This window comes from Penicillium digitatum, chromosome 5, assembly GCF_016767815.1.
Source record: "Penicillium digitatum chromosome 5, complete sequence".
NCBI classification, from domain to species: Eukaryota; Fungi; Ascomycota; class Eurotiomycetes; order Eurotiales; family Aspergillaceae; genus Penicillium; species Penicillium digitatum.
Genome location: NC_089388.1, coordinates 2,570,528 through 2,588,924, shown reverse-complemented (window position 1 = coordinate 2,588,924; position 18,397 = coordinate 2,570,528). Strand labels below are relative to the sequence as shown.

Genomic DNA, 18,397 nt, shown 5'->3' with positions numbered 1-18,397 from the left:
GGCTCGACCGGTCAGTCATAGTGAGGTGAATGTTTGGGGAGAAGACCAACCTCGGGGCACTGGCGGGTTGATAAGCACCGCTGATTAATGCAATTTCGTGATAAGATCACCTGACGTCACAAAGTTTATTTGTCATTTGCCCTTGGTGGTTCTGTCATTCGGTTGAACTGGCATTGTGTAGATATGCTAGAGGAATACGGAATAGAATCTGAGGACCCGGAGAGCCGGCACCGTGTTGGAGGGTTGGAGTTTTACTTCATCGACATGCAGCAACTGTATCATGCCCAAACTAAGCTAGAAATTCTGCAACACGCTCTAGTTTCAGCTGTGTTTTGTCCCTGTAGATCAATTCCAAAACTATTCCTATAGCTGAATTATTGGAATTCTGTAATACAGAAGAGAAAATTCGACACAATCCAATCACTTTGAAGGGTTAGATAGGTGTTTTCAGGCAATGCTAGGAGCGGAGTCTAAACCAAATTGGGACAAAGACAGCGGGGTCTAACCCCAAATAGGAACTGTGTCATTGCCTGGCTCCTTCCAAGCTTACACTCCACAGTCGCTTTGTTCCTTCCTATTAAGTTCCTCTTTCCGCTCCATTTTCCTCTTCGATCTTCTTTTCATCTTTCTGCTTTCCTTTTATTCTTCTCTTTAATCCTGTATCGGACTTTACGATTCTTTGACTGTGAGTGTGCTTTGTTGGCATCCGTTCCTTGGTCCATTAACTCAATTAATTTCACATACTAAGTTCTCAAGATGGACGACCAAGTCAAGTCTTACCCAATGCATGACACCCCTCGGGTCGTGGATAAAAAAGACTCGAACAAAGATTACTTCAGGCAAGCGCAATTCGCTGGCGGTTGGATACCTGGCATGGATCCCAAAGTGGACTATACAGGGGTGTTCGAATTCGGCGGTTCACTTGGAACCTTGGCACTTATGATAGGCTTCCCATTCCTAATGTGGTACATGTGGATTGGCGCTGCATACTATGATGGGAAGCTACCTCTGCCGCAAAACGGAGAGTCGTGGGTGGTCTTTGGAAAGCATCTGTGTCACCTTGTTTACACCGATGCGTTCCCACATTTCAGAGCGTGGCGCATCTACTGGACCTTTTACATCTTTGAGGCAGCATGCTACATCTTCATGCCTGGATTCACGTGCCATGGGAAGGCTCTTTCCCATCTGAAAGGCAAACGGCTGGAATATTATTGCTCAGCTTACAGTAGCTTGTATTTCACAATCGTCCTCATGTTCTTTCTACACTACACTGGAATGTTCCCAATCTACACCATCCTGGATGAATTCGGTCCTCTGATGTCGGTGGCGATTCTTTCTGGATTCCTCGCCAGCTTTTTTGCTTATTTTTCTGCGTTCGCTCGCGGTGCTCAGCACCGTATCACTGGTTACCCCATCTACGACTTCTTCATGGGAGTTGAGCTGAACCCACGGATGTTCGGAATCATGGACTTTAAGATGTTCTACGAAGTCCGCATTCCATGGTTCATGCTCTTGGGTTTGAGCTGCGCGGCTGCGACTCGCCAATATGAACTCTACGGATATGTTTCTGGTGAGGTGTTGTTCCTTGTCATGGCGCATTTTCTTTACGCCAACGCCTGCGCCAAAGCAGAACACCTCATCACTACAACATGGGACATGTACCAGGAGAAACTGGGATTCTTGTTGATCTTCTGGAACATGGCTGGTGTCCCTATGTCTTACTGCCACTGCGTCCTGTACCTGGATAGTCGCCACCCATCGACATATGCGTGGAATAAGGATGCATTGAAGCTATTGTTTGTGTCATATCTTTTCGTCTACTGGGTCTGGGACACAGCAAACAGCCAGAAGAATACCTTCCGCATGATGGAGCGAGGCAAATTGGTGAACCGCAGCACATTCCCCCAGCTTCCTTGGCGACATGTTGACAACCCAAAAACACTTGAGACAGAGACGGGCGATGTGATTTTCGTTGATGGGTGGTATGGGTTGGCTCGCAAAGTCCACTACAGCTGCGATATGTTTTTCGCTTTGTCGTGGGCACTGATCACCGGGTTTGATAGCCCCCTTCCATGGTTTTATCCTGTCTTCTTCGCCGTCATGATTAGCCACCGTGCCATGAGGGATATCCACAAGTGTAAAACCAAGTATGGATCGACTTGGGATGAGTACGAGAAGCAGGTTCCATACCTCTTCATTCCGGTAAGTTCTTACTACAACTTTTTTAAGGATCCAAATACTCACTCCTAGCAGTATGTGTTCTAAGTTGCTCTGAATTGTGTGTCCCCATAATTGCGGTTGAGCTATTTATGCTCTAGTCATGCCCCTAGTCTGCCTTCTGCAACAGCTAATTCTGTAGCACCACTCTGTACCTATCAGATCAAATAGCTGAAGAAACCATCCTTAGTTTCGGGGTTTTCAATTCAAAGCGACTTGTAGATCGCACTATGATGTTATCCGTTATAGAGATGGTTGAGCCAATTTGTAGCATCTCGGGAATGACCCCATAGACGGATTTCTGTGACTCGCTAACTCCGTGTCGGGGTTCAACCCCACATTAGAGATTGCCTCGGATGAACAAGACATCAATTTTTGTTTTCAGTGATTGATGTTGATCCACCAAGCTGCTCAGGTGCCTTGAATCCTCACTCCAGATCAAACAATGGATCCTGAAATGGCCTTCGACATTAAGCTCTACATGCATCAGATCTTCCCAATCAGCCCTGCATCTCGGATCTCACACAAATGGCGAGCACAAGCTATCAAATCAGCCATATCCCACAAATAAAGTTCGCCACGAACAGGACCTGGCTCTCCACTGACTCTGCTCTATTCGAGGAACTCAGTGCAAACCGATTGACCTCAGTGGCGCTTGTATGAGATGGAAAACCTTGAAATTCAGAAGTGATCAGACCACAAGATGGCACAACCGCATCCACAAAATTTGTTGGAAACTGTGCGTGTTTAATCTTTTTCATCACACTGGCCACTACCGTCTTTTCCATCTCAATGTTGTAAGGCGGAGTGTTGAAGTCCAAGCGCTGAATGAGTCCTTGGTCGGTATCATACTAGTGACCAAATCTTCCGGCAATTCAATGTAAACAGCTAGAGACTGCATGATGCATCTTCGAATGGCAGTCAGCTGCCTCGCCGGGATCAACAAGAAACTCCTGGGTGATGGTGATATTTTCGAAGCAATCAGCAAGTATTTGAAAAATGTCAGGCTGTCGAGGGATATCAGGTTGTGCATCGAAGAATGAATGGTGGAATTTGGTAGCCTGAGCTTGCGCCTTGCGCTGAGGTGTCCTAATCACAAGCACAACTGGGATTCTATCCCTGAATGAGGAAGTGATTGCGGTCGAGACTGATGATGAAATATTCTGGAATGAAGACATCAGAGCAGCGATGCTCTTTACTCGTACATATCCATCTGCCACAACCTCGGCACTAAGGTCGCTATGGTATGCGACCCATTCCAGCCCTGCATCGGTGGCCTCCCTTAATATTTCTATGTTGTAATTTCCGGGGACAGCATGCACGGCTTGTAAACCAACGTGATGAAGGCGTTTGAGGAGATGACCTGCGAGGGTGATTTCGACGGACACTTTCAACATGATGAATGTTCACCAATCTGTTCTTTGTTTAAAGGCGCGGGTTTCCAGGGACTAGCAGGAGACAAGGTGGTAAGCGAGGGAGTTGCGCTCTTTCGGACTGCGAAAAGAGGGTTCAAGACAAGACCACTTGACATACGATGTGTTGGTCAAATTTGCTATTGATAATTGACGGGAGAATAGGAAAACAATAACAGGCGACTGGGGCTGCATTGGAAGTAATGGGGAAGTGAGATTGGCAAGATGGACTCATATTGTAGTGCAGATACCAGTGTTATGATTAAAACACTTGTCTCGATCATGTCATATCTTGTTGATCGGAAGATGAGTCTCTCCGAGGCAATCAGGCTGAACAAATTTGAACGTAGCAACGGACTTTCTTCTCGAGACTTCCTTTAATCCCCGTGGTCGTTTTGCTTTTGTATCTTTGGGGTCCCTTTCCTCTATATGTTTTGGATGTTTCATCGCTCACTATCTTTATAAATGGGATCATAATGAGCATCAAATGGTACATGAGGAATACTCTTCCTTGTTGAAGTGCCAGTTCTCTTATCGAGAATAAGTCTTAGAACGGTTCTGCACAGGTTACTGCCAGCTACTGGTCATTCTTTTGTGGCTGCTAGTCCTTTTCGCGTTGATCAAGTCTTTCTCACTCTACTAAAAGCAGACACAACCTATTTCCATGAGAGCAACAATGTTCGACCCAACAAACAGATCCTGCGGTAACAATCAGTATATTTTCGTTCGTTTCCGTTTCTATGGGCTACATTTGGAAGATGATGGTGCACTTTCAAAATTTCGGCAATTGGGTAGGGGGAAATCCCAGCCACTACCACTAGATAGGCGCAGTAAAAATAAATCTGAATGTTCCCCACGATTGAGGGGGATTTCTTTTAAAGCGGGAAAGTAAGAAGAATTGGAGATTCAATGAGCTCACCAAATAATTCGCAAATCTAGAATTAAAGGACTATAAGTGACCTGTGTTGAACGCCTGGATATATAAATTTTCGACTCATGGTAAACTAGGATGCCTCAAAGTCGCTGTTTCATGCGTTGTAACCTTCAGATCATCACTTGTTCTGTATCGGCGATCGGAGATTTTGGGACCAGAATACATCGCGTCAATCAGCTCGAAGAGCCTCGTGTGATCTCGAAGGCAAATCAGGCCGTTACTCCTGAGGGGCTAATGGACTTGCCCCTGCATTGACAAACAGACGTTCTGTTTGGTCCTTGGGCTCTTTTGGCCTAGCGGGCCTCACTCGGAAGGGCTGAAAGCATGAGTAATCAAAAATCACGTGCCAGGGTGCCGGCTTCGGCTATCAACAAAGGAATTCGACAGTCGTCATCTGTAATCGGCTGGCTCGGCTTTGAGACACATCAATTCTGGTGAGATTTGGTCCACCATTTCATTCCTTGTGATAAATTTTGTCTCTCTTTAAATGTGCTTTAGCCAAGTCTAAGCCTGTTTGATTCCAACCGCTCTCATCTCCCGAGACATCCATAAATGAACCGGAGTATATCTTAGCCAAGCCTTGTCAGCGTACTTGCACGAGACTATCGGAGCTTCTCTTCTCTATTGGTTATCCTACGGCTCAACTATTGGGTGCTTTGTCATGGAGAGCATACAAAAATTACTAGCTGGCATAATATCGCTCGCCTCATGGAGGAACCTGGCCTTGCTTCTGGCGGTGATTAACTTGAAAAGTCTCCCATTTATCTGGCATGTAAGTGTTTTTTGGCCGCTTGTTCGACCGTCAGAATTGACCCTCCCCACGTTATGTTACACAACTCTGATAGAGTCAACAGTTCCGACTACTGTATCACTTCATAGGCAACCTGCGTTTGAAACCCAGTGCGCCACTTCTCCCCGAGGGAAGAGCTGCGGTGGACTCCCGAGGCAAATCAACGCATCCCATGTTCGTGCCATGCATGGTCACATCTCGCACGCCGTTGCTAGAGACCGATTACAATCTGCACAAATCAAACAGCACCTACTTCACGGATCTGGATGTTTCGCGTACAGCGCTTGTGACCCGAATTTATAGTCCTGGGGTCGGTAATGTGAGCAAGGAGCTAGACCAGGAATTCCTAGCCGCCAGCAAGAAGGAGGGAAAGCCGGCTCCAAAGCGGAAGCCGGTCTCGATTGTGCTCGGATCCGTTTACTGCACATTCAAGCGCGAAATCAAGCCATTTGAATTATATGAGATGCACTCGAAGGTCATCTCTTGGGATGCAAAGTGGTTGTACATCATGACCTGCTTCATGCGACCTACACCCCACAGTGGCGGCGAAAGGGTGGTCCTTGCTGTAGCCGTTAGCAAGTACGTGGTCAAAAAGGGTCGGCTGACTGTTCCCCCGGCACGGATTCTACGCGCTAGCGGATTCCTCCCAACCCCGCCATTGGAGAATGAAGCCAAGACTACACCAGCGGAGGCCGATTCCTCTGTCGAGGCTTCCGACGTTGACACTCCTGCCAGTGGCGAAGGTATCACGGCCATTGAAGGCGTGGATGGATCGTTGGTCAGAGAGGTATTGAAGATGGACGATGAGAATTTACCTAGCCAGGAGACACTGGATAAGCAGCAGAAAAAGAATGCGGAGTCGTGGGATGTCAAAGAGTGGACCTGGGATCGCATAGAACAGGAACGCCTGCGGGGACTGGAGGTTGTAAATGGATATGCTAATTTGGACACCAAGCTGTTCGAGGAATGGGGGCAAAAGTTCTAGAGACTTAAACATTGACAGTCAGTGATCACATAGATGCTGATCTGAGCGCCTTGGTGACCTCTAACTGATTAAATTTGGGCGATCCCGAAGAACGGATCCTTCACACATGCACAGATCTGCAATTTAATTTCCAAAGAAAGACCGACATGGTCCACTCTTACGTATTCCTCTTTTCTAGTTCATCTACACGTTCAACTTGGACCTATTTGCATATTCTTGAAAAGATCTTATATCTCACCTGAATTTTGGAGATGCCCCCGTTCGATGAGTATATCCTAACTGGCCAAATACAATTGCAGAGCCGAATCTGACCCGAACCTTTCTTTTTCCGGGCCAACACATGATGGCCGATGATAAGGAGAAGAAGGTGATACTGATCACATTGTTGACCGATACCACAGGGAAATTGATACAGTTTACGAGGATCAGCGACTAAGGGCTCGATCAATGCAGAAATCGTTCTGACAGAAAACCCCATTCAGGCCAAACCAATTGACAGAAGGCAGTCACCTTTTTGAGCGACCAGAAGCTCCGCCTAGCTCTGTGTTGACGATGGCAGTCTCGTGCGATTGAGACCTTTCTCAATCATAACCTACTGATTCATCAGATGCATAAGAGAGAATGTTGGCTCAGGATTGAGTGTAGCTTTGGTCAGCCTCAGCGGAAGTTTCCCATTGATCCAGAGAAGGCATCATTGAATTCTCATTACGTTTGGCCGATTATAGTCCAACTTGGCTGGAGGACAAGTAGTTGTACATTGACCCCAGGGAAGACGCAGAAGAGCATGTGGAGTGGCGAGTTGATTTTTATTGGTAATTACGGAATCCCACGATAGATCCAAAATTCCCATCTCCATTCGAACCCGACAGGTTGGATATAAACCCAAGTTCCTCCACCGTTAAAGTAAGCGAGTCTCAGAGGAATCCTTTTAAATGATCCATCTTCCTCCAAAATTTCTCCTGTTGTGTTACTTCCATCATGGTTTCCACTCCCCACGAAGCGTCCTCGGCGCCACCCGAACCGTCGGTGACCCCAACCAACGCTGAGACCCCTATCAACGCGCTCGATCCAATTGCGGTCGATAATTTTAGCGATGTATGTAGACTTGAATGCCGGGCTCACTGCATCCTGCTCGTTGTGACCCAGGATTTTTAATCCCCGTTTGTAGGACACCAACAGTGTATTCGAAGATGACATGTCCGATCTCACCTCCCTGTCGTCAAGCGTACTTGAGTTTGAGTATGAAAATGGTCGGCGGTATTGCAGTCCCCGCTCAGTAAGTTGCCCAAGACATACCCTCGATACCAAGCCTTGATAACCGACTGACTTCCGACTAGGGAGGTTACATGTATCTTCACTCTTTCTTTCTCGGAGGCTGCTGGATCAGAAGACTGACCATGTTAGGATGCCGAATGACGAGGAGGAGCAGGATCGAATGGATCTGGTAAGACATCATCCCCAGTGACTTTCGATTTTCATAAACTGACTATACCTTGAGACACACCACATGTCCGTGAAGCAACACATTTCTAGTCAACGAGTGTGGCTAACTAGAGCGGTGCAGATGGCTGATGCTACTAGGAGGAGAGCTCTACAATGCTCCTATCAAATCATCACCGCAGAACATCCTTGACCTGGGAACCGGAACAGGCATTTGGGCTATGGACATTGCCGAGTACGTGGAATCCTCCTTCATCTTTGTATACCAGCAAGACCGACTCCAAGTGATAGGAAATTTCCTAGCGCTCATGTCACTGGGACTGACATCAGCCCCATCCAGCCGACATGGGTGGCCCCAAATATCGATTTTATCGTGGAGGATTTTGAAAGTGAATGGCAGTATAGGCTAAACCACTTTGACTTTATCCATGCACGATGCCTGGCAGGGTATGTCCCCTATCTCAACGAGAGAGGCACTCTAACACACTGAGCAGTTGCGTGGCCGATTGGCCTGGATTTATCCGCCGAATCTACGACCACGTCAAACCCGGCGGCTACTTTGAATCGCACGAAAGTGCTGTGTGGGCTCGTAGTGACGATGGCTCCCTAAAGCAAGGTTCCGCGCTCATGGAATGGCAGAAGGCCATCAATTTCGCCGGCGACAAGAGCGGCCGGGAGCTGAACATCTACCATAAACTTAAGGACTGGATGCTTGCAGCTGGCTTTGAGGACGTCAGCTTGACGGTCTACACGCTGCCGTTCTCGCCCTGGCCACGCGATCCCCATCTGAAGGCCCTGGGGAAGTACCAGGCAGTGCAGTTACAGCAAGCCATCGACTCATATTCACTGCGCTTGTACACGCAGGTTCTGGGCTGGGGCTCGGATGTGGCCAAGATCCATAATGCTATGGTCAAGAGGGAGCTGCGGGATAAGAGGTTGCATGCCTATGTTCAAACGTATAGTCCAACCTACCCCTCTTCGATGGCCTTAGTACTTATACTAACTAAGAGTAGAGTCGCTGTGTATGGGAGAAAGCCTCTTCATTTCTAATTTCTGGTTTTGTGGAATAGCCATTTAATGGCTCATCAATGAGAGAGAGAGGGAGAGAGAGAGAGAGAGAGACTAAGCTATTGCGAGAAGTTTAGCACTGCTAACCGGACTGTCGTATCTTATCTGTGAACTTCCTTTGCAAGGCACACTGACGATTTGGTTTTTATGCGAAGGTTATGCTGGGCGTATTCAGCTGTACTGATATAGAGAGGGTGTTGCCTACCTAGATTGAGACCAAGTGTGGATGTATTCTAGAAATCGCTCAGTTGGAAGATAAGAAGAGGATTCCGGGCTTTTAAATTGAAAACCTTCACTAAAATTACGCACTTGGGTTGTACCCAGTGTGATGCGGATTAAATCAAACCTTTCAAAGCACATGCAGTTAGTTGAATGTTGATCATCGATCTCATCGAGGGAGAAACCACTCGGCTCCGATGGTATCCGAGATTGCCTGAGCACTGTATGGCCCGTGACAATACCAGGCCCATCATCATGTGGAAGAGTGCGGATCCAAGTAGATAACGGTAATATAACAGGCAAGTGACATTGAGGTCACACAATCTGAAATTACATACATGTCATGTGACTCAGCACCGAAAGCTTCAAAGTGCTTTGACCAAGCTCTACCATGACCATCGTGATGCCACCTTTACTTCTTTTCATTTGGATTCGTACGCGTTGACTGTGATCCCAAAATCATCTGGTAAGTATGAATCTGCCTGTAATCAACTTGTACTGTTTTCTCCCCGAGACCTGGCTATCCTTTTACCCGAGACCGGACACGGTACAAATCATTTCGCGGCTCCTAGGTGCCCAGGCCAAAGTCGCCCGAAAGTCCACTTTGCTCTCTGATCGGACAATTCCCACCCTTCTCATTTTAGCGCTTTGATTTGTCCAATTTCAAGCCCACCATTCCTCACCCTGTGCCCACCTGCCCCTGCCTCTCTCTTTTCGGTATCAGCCCATCGTGCACTCCACCTTCGAACGTCGCCGGCACCTGCATGATTGGTCTATTGCTGGCATTGCTGCACTCTTTCATAGAGAACCTACCGCTGCTTTTGCAGTCTTGTGGAAATGATCATTTGTTTTTGGGATTTCCTTTTGACAACTACCCCTACATCTTCCCTGTCAACTTTTTGCCTTCCGAGTTCTTGTTTTTCTTGGCGACTTGACTAAGACGTTTCCGTTTTCCGTTCAGTTCATGCAAAAACAATCATCCGAGCAGAGCTTATCGCGCAATCATTTCAACTACCTCCGTTGTACACTCCTTAAAGTGTGCCCATAATTCTACACACCAATACTGGTGCACTCTGGCCTCAACAAGCACCTGTCGCTCGGCCCCAGCTCTTGGTCTCAATTTCCCCGACCGCTGGGAAACTACCCCTTCTCGCCGTCGATCAGCGGTCGCACTATTCGACGACGGCAACTATAATCCGCCAAACCAGTTCCCCAACATTTCTCTGTCGCCCCCAATGATGGCGACAGCACTCGATCAGTCGCAGTGCGACTTGCTTGCAGGCGATCCCATCGTCGAATCCGTTTCCATCACTCCTCCGCAGAGTGCCAACGGCAAGAAGGAAGCGCCCGAAGGCGTGCCCTCTGAGCTGTCTGATCTCGAGCTTGACCACAGATCTGCCCCGGCACCCGATACAAGCAAGATCAAGCAGGAGGAAGTGGAGGAGAAGGTCGAGGAAATTGAAGAAATTGAGCCCGATCATTACTATGGCGGCGGCAAAGTTCCTGTTTTCAAGCCGGTAGGTGCATTGCGGATACCCCGGATGCTCTATGACTCTGGGTTGGAGATTTCGCCAGCTACGTCAAATTGGGCAGTTAAGCCTACACCCTTCCGAGCCAGGCTGACTATGGTCTTGTTTTAGACAATGGACCAATTCCGAGACTTCCAAGGCTTCATCAACAAAATCAATAAATACGGAATGCAGACGGGCATCGTGAAAGTTATTCCCCCGAAAGAATGGTGAGTCGATCAACTTCCGACAAGTGTGGATGGCTTTGCTGATGACACTGTTCTTTTTGAAGGTCTGAGTCTCTTCCACCACTGGACGAGGCAGTCAAGAAAATTCGAGTGAAAAACCCCATCATGCAAGAGTTTCATGGATCCCACGGTACATACACCCAAGCCAACATCGAACGTCAACGCTCGTACAATCTTCCTCAGTGGAAGGGCCTTTGTGAAGAAAGCAGCCACCAACCCCCCGCTCGCCGAGGAGAGAGACGCCGAAACCAAGAACGCGTGAACCGTGCGGCTCCGACACCGCGGCCCCCGTCTGCCCGCCCCGAGGGTCAGAAGCGCCGGCCTGGCCGCCCTCCTAAGCGGGCAAATCAGGCCAAGGTCAGAGAGGAGCACCCTGCAGATGATGCCGAAAAGTCCAGATTGGAAGGCCCTCCGACGCCCGTATCACCGGAAACTAACCCTGTGGAGCCCAAGACCGAGGACTTAAGTGAAGGCGAATCCCTTCCTACCTCAAAACCAAAGGGACGACAGCCCAAGTCCGTAACCTCACGCCGAAAGAATAACCGCGGCGATGCTATCGACCAAGTTGACGAGGAGGCGTACACGGGATTTGATTACCGGATCCACGATCACGAAGAATACACCGCAGAAAGATGCGAGGAGCTTGAGACTAATTACTGGAAGTCGCTCATGTACAACAACCCGATGTACGGTGCTGACATGCCCGGTTCGCTCTTCGAGGACTCTACCGAGACCTGGAATGTCGCCAAGCTGCCGAATCTTCTCGATGTGCTCGGACAGAAGGTTCCTGGGGTCAACACTGCATATCTCTACATGGGCATGTGGAAGGCTACCTTCGCTTGGCATCTTGAGGATGTAGATCTGTACAGCATCAACTACATCCACTTCGGTGCCCCCAAGCAGTGGTACAGCATCTCTCAGGAAGATGCACCTCGCTTTGAACAGGTCATGCGCAGCATCTGGTCTAGTGATGCGAAGAATTGCGATCAATTCCTTCGCCATAAAACATATCTCGTCTCGCCTAGCCTTCTGAAATCGCAGTATGGGATCACCGTTAATCGATTGGTTCATTACGAAGGGGAGTTTGTCATCACATTCCCTTACGGGTACCACTCTGGGTATAATATCGGATATAATTGTGCCGAGTCAGTCAATTTCGCGACAGAGCAATGGTTAGACTATGCTCGCATCGCTAAGAAGTGCAACTGCGAAGCAGACAGTGTCTGGATCGATGTGGACGAGATCGAGCGCAAGCTGCGTGGCGAGAGCACACCCGAGTACTATGGTGAATTCGAAAGCGAGTTCGATGGATTCGAAGGTGCTTCAGATCTTCTTACACCGCCCCGTAGTGTGCCTGAGAAGACGTCCACTCGTGGCCGAAAGAGGAAGAACCCCGATGACGGGCCGAACACGAAACGACCCAAGCTCCATCCCGAAGGGCCAAGAAAGCTCCCATGTTTGCTATGCCCTAACAATCTGGACTATGAGGATCTACTTCCGACCGAAGATGGTAAAGGACATGCGCATCGACGGTGTGCGGCATTCATTGAAGAGACCACAATTCTCCGTGACGCAACTGGTACGGAAGTTGTGTGTGACATTGACAAGATCCCCAAGGCTCGCCTGGGCCTTAAATGTCTCTTTTGTCGCGAAGTCCGCGGTGCCTGCTTCCAGTGTAACTTCGGCAAATGCACGCGCGCTTATCATGCAACCTGTGCCCTTTTGGCAGGTGTTCAAGTTGAACACGGCGCGATTGCTGTGATTGCCGATGATGGCACGCAATACTCAATTCCGAGTGTTGATTTAAAATGCAAATTCCATCGTCAGAAGCGCCCGAATGGAGTCCTGGGCGAATCGTCTGATGTGGATCGTCGGGTAATCGAATCGGCTCGTCGTCTGGTGCAAGGAAACTTAATCCAGTTTCAGGCTGATAAGGAGATCAATGGTGCCATTGTTCTTGAAAATCGACCCTCGGAGCGGAGTCTCTTGCTCAAGGTCCTCCCAAGGGGGTAAGTTGTTTTTTTTTAAATATTTCTCTCCACTCTCTCCACGCACTAACGATTTTACAGAGATGTGATTGAAATGCCTTATCGCTGGATGCTCGTTGTCCGCAAGAGCAATTTCACACCCCTGGCGCTAGGAATTCAACCCCTCCCAGCCCACCTAGCGCGAAAACCCGAACAGCGAAAAGAGTTAGAATCAGCGGTACCGGCGGCAGGCAGTGCATTTGGCGATTCACGATCTCCCTATCAGTGGGCCGAATTTGAGACGGTGGATGGAACTAGGAACCAATTTGCCCCACTCCGCACGGTCAACCTTCAGGGTGAGCAGATGTGGTATTATTTGGGCATGCAGTCCACCGAAAGTAGGGCACAGTATACACACAACCCTAGCGTGTCCGTCCACAACCCTCGGGCCAATTTCCTCGATAGCGTCAAGTCGGTTGGCATGGGTGTCAGCGCTCGTGCATCGAAGATCTCACCCCACCAATTTCATTATGCTGCCACCGCCCCTGCCCCTCTTTACCAGCGAAACTTGACCCAAAGCCAAAACCAGCAAATTATTTACTCTTCGAATGCCAATCCCCCTCACCTACAATCCCGACCGCCCTCTTCTGCCTTGCAGCCCCTCGCCCCTCCCCCTCCCCCTCCTTTTGTCCCTGTTGCCGGTGCTGCTGCTGGTGCTCCAGCGATGCCGTCGGCCTTTCGAACTCTACCTCAGTCTGCCCGTCATGCCCCCTATCTTTCGGCCGTCAAGTCGCACGCTCAGCAGCAGCATCACCTCCCATCCACCAATACTTTTGCCAACGTCCGGGAACTTATTGCTCGCCGCCGCTTAGCACAAATTACCGACCACGCCAATGTTTTTGCCGGATACACTATCGTCAGCCCCGAACTGGTGGTCGAGACTCTGTTGGGTCCTATGGGCTCAATACCACCGGCCAATGGCCTCGAGAAGCTGGAGCTAGCAATGGCCCAGCAACGGGTTCAGCCACGGGCTGCGGATGGGACTTTGCTGCCGCCTCAGACTCTGAACATGCGGTCGGAGGAGGTCACCCGGCTCCTTCAGATGCTGCGGTTTTCGCTGGTTAGCCACCGCGAGCGACTTGATGTTATTCAGAAGAAGGAGTTGGAGGGTATAAAACAGGAAACCGTTGATCGAGGTAGTGTGGCCGCTGCTAAGATGCCAGGAAAATATGCCTACCTTGATCAACAGCGGTCGCTAGCTCCCAACGTCTATCACTCTCCCTACAACATGCCGTCGGGTCTCTCTGAATATGCCAAGGCTACCTACGGATTGGTTCCTGCGGCAGACGACCCGCCCAAACCATCACTGGCGAACGATTACTTCAATCATTTGCCGCGGGAGTATCAAGAAACAATTTTAAAAGCCTGTGGTAGTTTCGTGCAACGAGCAATCCAACGGTCGACTAGTCACAGCCGGCAAAGTTCATCCTCAAATCTCCGGCTCTCGGCGGCTCTGGCACAACAAACGGAAAATCCGACAATTGACATCACCCCGGTGGAGGATCCTCCACTTCTGTCGGGTCTAGATATGCCGCTCCACGCAGATTCTCCATGCTCCAGTTTCGGTCGGTCGCATCTACGATTCCAGTCACCAAATGAGTTCCCCATCCACGGTCCAGATCCTCATCCAGATCACCACGATTTGTTCGGAGATCAGCAGTTGAATACCCGCTTCTGGCAGAACGGGCCATGGGTCGGCGGGGATGGTAACACTCCAAATGACGAGAACCGACCGTTCTTCGGACCACATATCTTCGGACCGCACGAACGACTCAAACATGACTATGCATCCTCCGACATATCCCTGGGCAAGGGACCTGGATCCTTGCACTCTGTCGATATGGCAGGCTTTGGCCCGGACTTGAACGATGACCTCGGACTAAGTCCATAGATGTCGGTTTCGTCACCGGCCTCGTCACTGCCCACGTCACTTTTCTGACCTTAAAAAACTCGCGTTTGCCTCCGCGACTGTATTTGCATCTCATGTAACGACCTCACCGGACTGACGACACTGCACGAATGGGCGTTTTCTTTTTTTTTTTTTTTTTCTCACCCGACCTCGATTGACGATCGTTCCGTTACCACGGTCATATTTCTTTTACGATTTGGAGTTGGCACTAGCTGGCTGGTCACGACTCGGCGCATTTTCTTTTCATTTCGATCAATTTTCTTCTAGGCGCGACAAATCGGAAAAGGCGGTCTCACTGACCTACTTGACTACTAGAGTGGTCATATAGATGGAGTTCAACTTGCACGGTTCCTTTGCGGCCCAAAAATCCTGCCAGCCTTTTCCCGTCACCACCTTTCTCTCTCGCCCCCTTTCAACACTCAGGGCCTACTTTCGCCCCTCCTCCCCCCGTTCTCCCACTGATCTCCCTTTTTGTTCTATTAGACATCTCATCAAACAAGAAAAAAATTCCTTTTCTTCCCCTTCCCAGCGAGGTCACTGGATGACGTTTGTGCTTTACTCTCCCCCCCCCCCCTTTGATACCCCCCTCTACCCCTGCCCTACAACTTCCGATTCAAGGGTGAGGATCTGGATTTTATCTTTGATCAAACTCTCACCTTCTTCCCTTGTGTTGATATATCCATCCTGGCGCTCATCGATTGCTCAGTCTCCCTGAAACATCCATGGAGTCTTCGCAGCATGTTCCTGATGTGGCAGCCGTCACCTTGCGTGACCTTGATGTATGTGTGCAATGAATCATTCAAATATCAAATTTTCGAGTTGTAGACTGTCTTTGAGTAGTCTCAGTACATCTCTCGTATTTCTAGGTGTTTTTCTTGGCTTAGCCCCAGCCACTATCTCTCTTTTCAGGCAGCTAAATCTGCTCGACTTCAAGTGTCCACCCTCTGAAACACAACCTACCCCACAAACACGTATTCTCTACCCAGGCCCCGCATTCAATACACGTTGCCTTGCTCCATTGGTAGACTGTATACAGAGTACGGAGTAGTTAATCCCTAATCGAGCATCCAGCCAGGTACCAACATACCTCCACCTGCTGTAGGTAGTATTAGCTGCAGATGTGTTCTCTGTCTATTGCAGCTCTTTAGTCATCATCTTGCCACGCTTCTAAATACGTATATAATACTCCGTAGTTTGGCACGGAACCCCGCGGCAGATCTTCCGATGTCAAACGTGTTCTGACTGAAATCGCTGTCTGAAACTGTGTGTTGTATATCGTGTGGTATATCTCGGCCTGGCTGTGAGATCCAGGGCTGATCGGATAATGCTGAGATATACAGAACAGTAGTGACATGTAAAGATGGAGTTGCTGATGTCGTCGGACAAGTTCTCCGCCCTAGTGTCTGCTTTAAGGTCTGATGCAGGCTGATCTTAAACTCAATGGCAGGTAACAACGGCATTCCCACGTTATATAGACATCTTCATGATTCCATCCACGGAAGTGAGAAGAAATAGGGGAAGTGGGTCGAATAGCCATGTCTCTTATCGCCGTATGTCATTAGGTCATAAGACATGGGCCTTTTATTTTTCGGCACGGCCGTTAGCTGTGCAAGATCCAAGACGATAAGCCTGAAAAATGCTTTTCATTCGTTCAATTCAGATATCTTTTGGTATCTTTTTGAGGCCTTAGCTGCGCGGTCCCGGACCGCGCCATGTTTTCCTTGCGGGGTTCTTCCTTAAACTTGTCTTAGAGACAACATTTCCTAACGGGAATGTTCACTCTCCAACATTTTCACCATGCAAAGCTCACTTGATGCCTCCGCCGACGAGGCATTGGCCCGTATGGGCTACAAGAGTGAATTACCACGAAACTTGAGCATGCTAAGCATCCTCGGCTTATCCTTTGCCATCATGGCAGCCCCCTTCGGACTCAGCACAACTCTTTACATCACCCTTGCCGACGGTCTATCCGTCACCATAATCTGGGGCTGGGTTTTTGTCTCCCTGATCTCAATCGCTATCGCCGCCTCTCTTGCCGAGATCTGTGCCGTATACCCTACGGCAGGAGGCGTGTACTATTGGAGCGCGATGCTCTCCACGCGCCGCTGGGCACCGTTGATGTCCTTTATCGACGGCTGGCTAACCCTTGTCGGCAATTGGACCGTCACACTAAGCATCATTTTCTCCGGCGGCCAGCTGATCCTCAGCGCCATCTCCATCTTCGATGAATCCTTCGCTGCCAATGCGTGGCAGACCGTATTAATGTTCTGGGCAGTCATGCTCTTCTGCGCCCTAGTTAATATCTTCTGCTCGCGCTATCTTGATCTCATCAACAAAGTCTGCATCTTCTGGACAGCGGCTAGTGTTATCATCATCCTCGTGACGCTTTTGACAATGGCTGACGATCGTCGAGACGCTGAATTCGTCTTCGCCCATTATGACGCCTCCACGAGCGGCTGGCCCGCCGGATGGGCTTTCTTCGTGGGTTTGCTGCAGGCAGCATACACCTTAACGGGCTACGGAATGGTCGCTGCCATGTGCGAAGAGGTGCAGAACCCACACCGCGAGGTACCCAAGGCAATCGTGCTCTCCGTGGTAGCTGCTGGTATCACCGGCCTGATGTACCTGATCCCGATTCTGTTTGTGATGCCTAACGTGCAGATTCTACGCGAGGTTGCTAGCGGCCAGCCGATCGGCCTTCTCTTCAAGACAGTGACGGGCTCAGCGGGCGGTGGCTTCGGCTTGCTCTTCCTTATTCTGGGCATCATGCTGTTCGCTGGCATAGGATCCCTCACAGCTGCCAGTCGCTGCACATATGCATTTGCACGTGACGGTGCCATTCCGGGCTTCAAGCTCTGGCGTCGGGTGAACAATAAACTGGATGTGCCTGTGTGGGCTATTGTACTCTCGGCAGTCGTTGATTGTTTGCTGGGATTGATCTATTTTGGCTCCACGGCTGCATTCAACTCCTTCACCGGCGTGGCTACTATCTGCCTGTCGACCTCGTACGGTCTTCCAATTTTGATTTCTTTGATCCGAGGCCGTCAAGATGTGAAAGGCTCCTCGTTCTCCCTCGGTCGCTTTGGATTTGCCATCAACTGCGTTACTATTGTGTGGATCGTTCTAGCTGTCGTGCTCTTCTGCATGCCTGTTACCTTGCCTGTTACCCCGGAATCTATGAACTACGCCAGCGTGGTCTTTGCTGGATTCGCTGGTATTAGTATCTTTTGGTACTTTATCTATGCACGTAAGCACTTTACCGGGCCTCCTGTCAGCGGTGATGAGGCGCGCGCGGCTACAGAGCTCATGACGGGCACGCCGGTGGATGCGGAGAAACCCTTGGAGACGATGAAGAAGTCGCCGATCGAGTAGAGAGTTTTATTTATCTGTATTGTCACTGATCCTTTAATATACTTAAAAACGGCACATTTCATCTTAACAATGTCCAAATGTTAGAATGTAATCTCGGCAACGATCATAAGTGCCCTGACGATCGCCGAGAGCCGCGGTTCAACAGCACACGCCCATCTCGCAAGTAAACTCTTGCGAGTTTCTCATTCCCACATCTTGATTGGAGTGATTTTTTCCAATCTGGGGAAAAAGCGAAGACAACATTCCAGGGGAAAATCACAGTCAGACC

The 18,397-nt window shown here is 49.4% G+C and overlaps 6 protein-coding genes across 6 annotated transcripts; 5 read left to right on the top strand and 1 right to left on the bottom strand.

Moving 5' to 3' along the window:
* Window positions 1-756: 756 nt before the first annotated feature.
* Pdw03_2117 (Acyl-CoA N-acyltransferase) lies at window positions 757-2,265 on the top strand (the record flags this gene model as incomplete). The annotated part of the gene is made up of 2 exons (XM_014680656.2): window positions 757-2,202; window positions 2,254-2,265. 2 exons carry the CDS (start codon window positions 757-759, stop codon window positions 2,263-2,265), a joined length of 1,458 nt encoding a protein of 485 aa, XP_014536142.2.
* Window positions 2,266-3,092: 827 nt separating this feature from the next.
* Window positions 3,093-3,614, bottom strand: Pdw03_2116 (Thiamine pyrophosphate (TPP)-dependent enzyme; the record flags this gene model as incomplete). Its single annotated transcript, XM_066100084.1, has 1 exon — window positions 3,093-3,614. The coding sequence occupies one exon, from the start codon at window positions 3,612-3,614 to the stop codon at window positions 3,093-3,095; it is 522 nt and encodes a 173-aa protein (XP_065957811.1).
* A 1,610-nt stretch (window positions 3,615-5,224) lies between these two features.
* Pdw03_2115 (Thioesterase-like superfamily protein) lies at window positions 5,225-6,338 on the top strand (the record flags this gene model as incomplete). Its single annotated transcript, XM_014680657.2, has 2 exons — window positions 5,225-5,335; window positions 5,418-6,338. The coding sequence occupies 2 exons, from the start codon at window positions 5,225-5,227 to the stop codon at window positions 6,336-6,338; spliced, it is 1,032 nt and encodes a 343-aa protein (XP_014536143.2).
* Window positions 6,339-7,316: 978 nt separating this feature from the next.
* Window positions 7,317-8,828, top strand: Pdw03_2114 (UMTA methyltransferase family protein; the record flags this gene model as incomplete). Its single annotated transcript, XM_066100083.1, has 9 exons — window positions 7,317-7,433; window positions 7,507-7,614; window positions 7,676-7,686; window positions 7,743-7,782; window positions 7,837-7,847; window positions 7,903-8,013; window positions 8,070-8,225; window positions 8,273-8,734; window positions 8,792-8,828. 9 exons carry the CDS (start codon window positions 7,317-7,319, stop codon window positions 8,826-8,828), a joined length of 1,053 nt encoding a protein of 350 aa, XP_065957810.1.
* Window positions 8,829-10,300: 1,472 nt separating this feature from the next.
* Pdw03_2113 (Jumonji family transcription factor, putative) lies at window positions 10,301-14,739 on the top strand (the record flags this gene model as incomplete). The annotated part of the gene is made up of 4 exons (XM_014680659.1): window positions 10,301-10,582; window positions 10,706-10,803; window positions 10,866-12,830; window positions 12,891-14,739. The coding sequence occupies 4 exons, from the start codon at window positions 10,301-10,303 to the stop codon at window positions 14,737-14,739; spliced, it is 4,194 nt and encodes a 1,397-aa protein (XP_014536145.1).
* A 1,815-nt stretch (window positions 14,740-16,554) lies between these two features.
* Window positions 16,555-18,129, top strand: Pdw03_2112 (GabA permease, putative; the record flags this gene model as incomplete). The annotated part of the gene is made up of 1 exon (XM_014680660.1): window positions 16,555-18,129. The coding sequence occupies one exon, from the start codon at window positions 16,555-16,557 to the stop codon at window positions 18,127-18,129; it is 1,575 nt and encodes a 524-aa protein (XP_014536146.1).
* Between the last annotated feature and the right edge of the window lie 268 nt (window positions 18,130-18,397).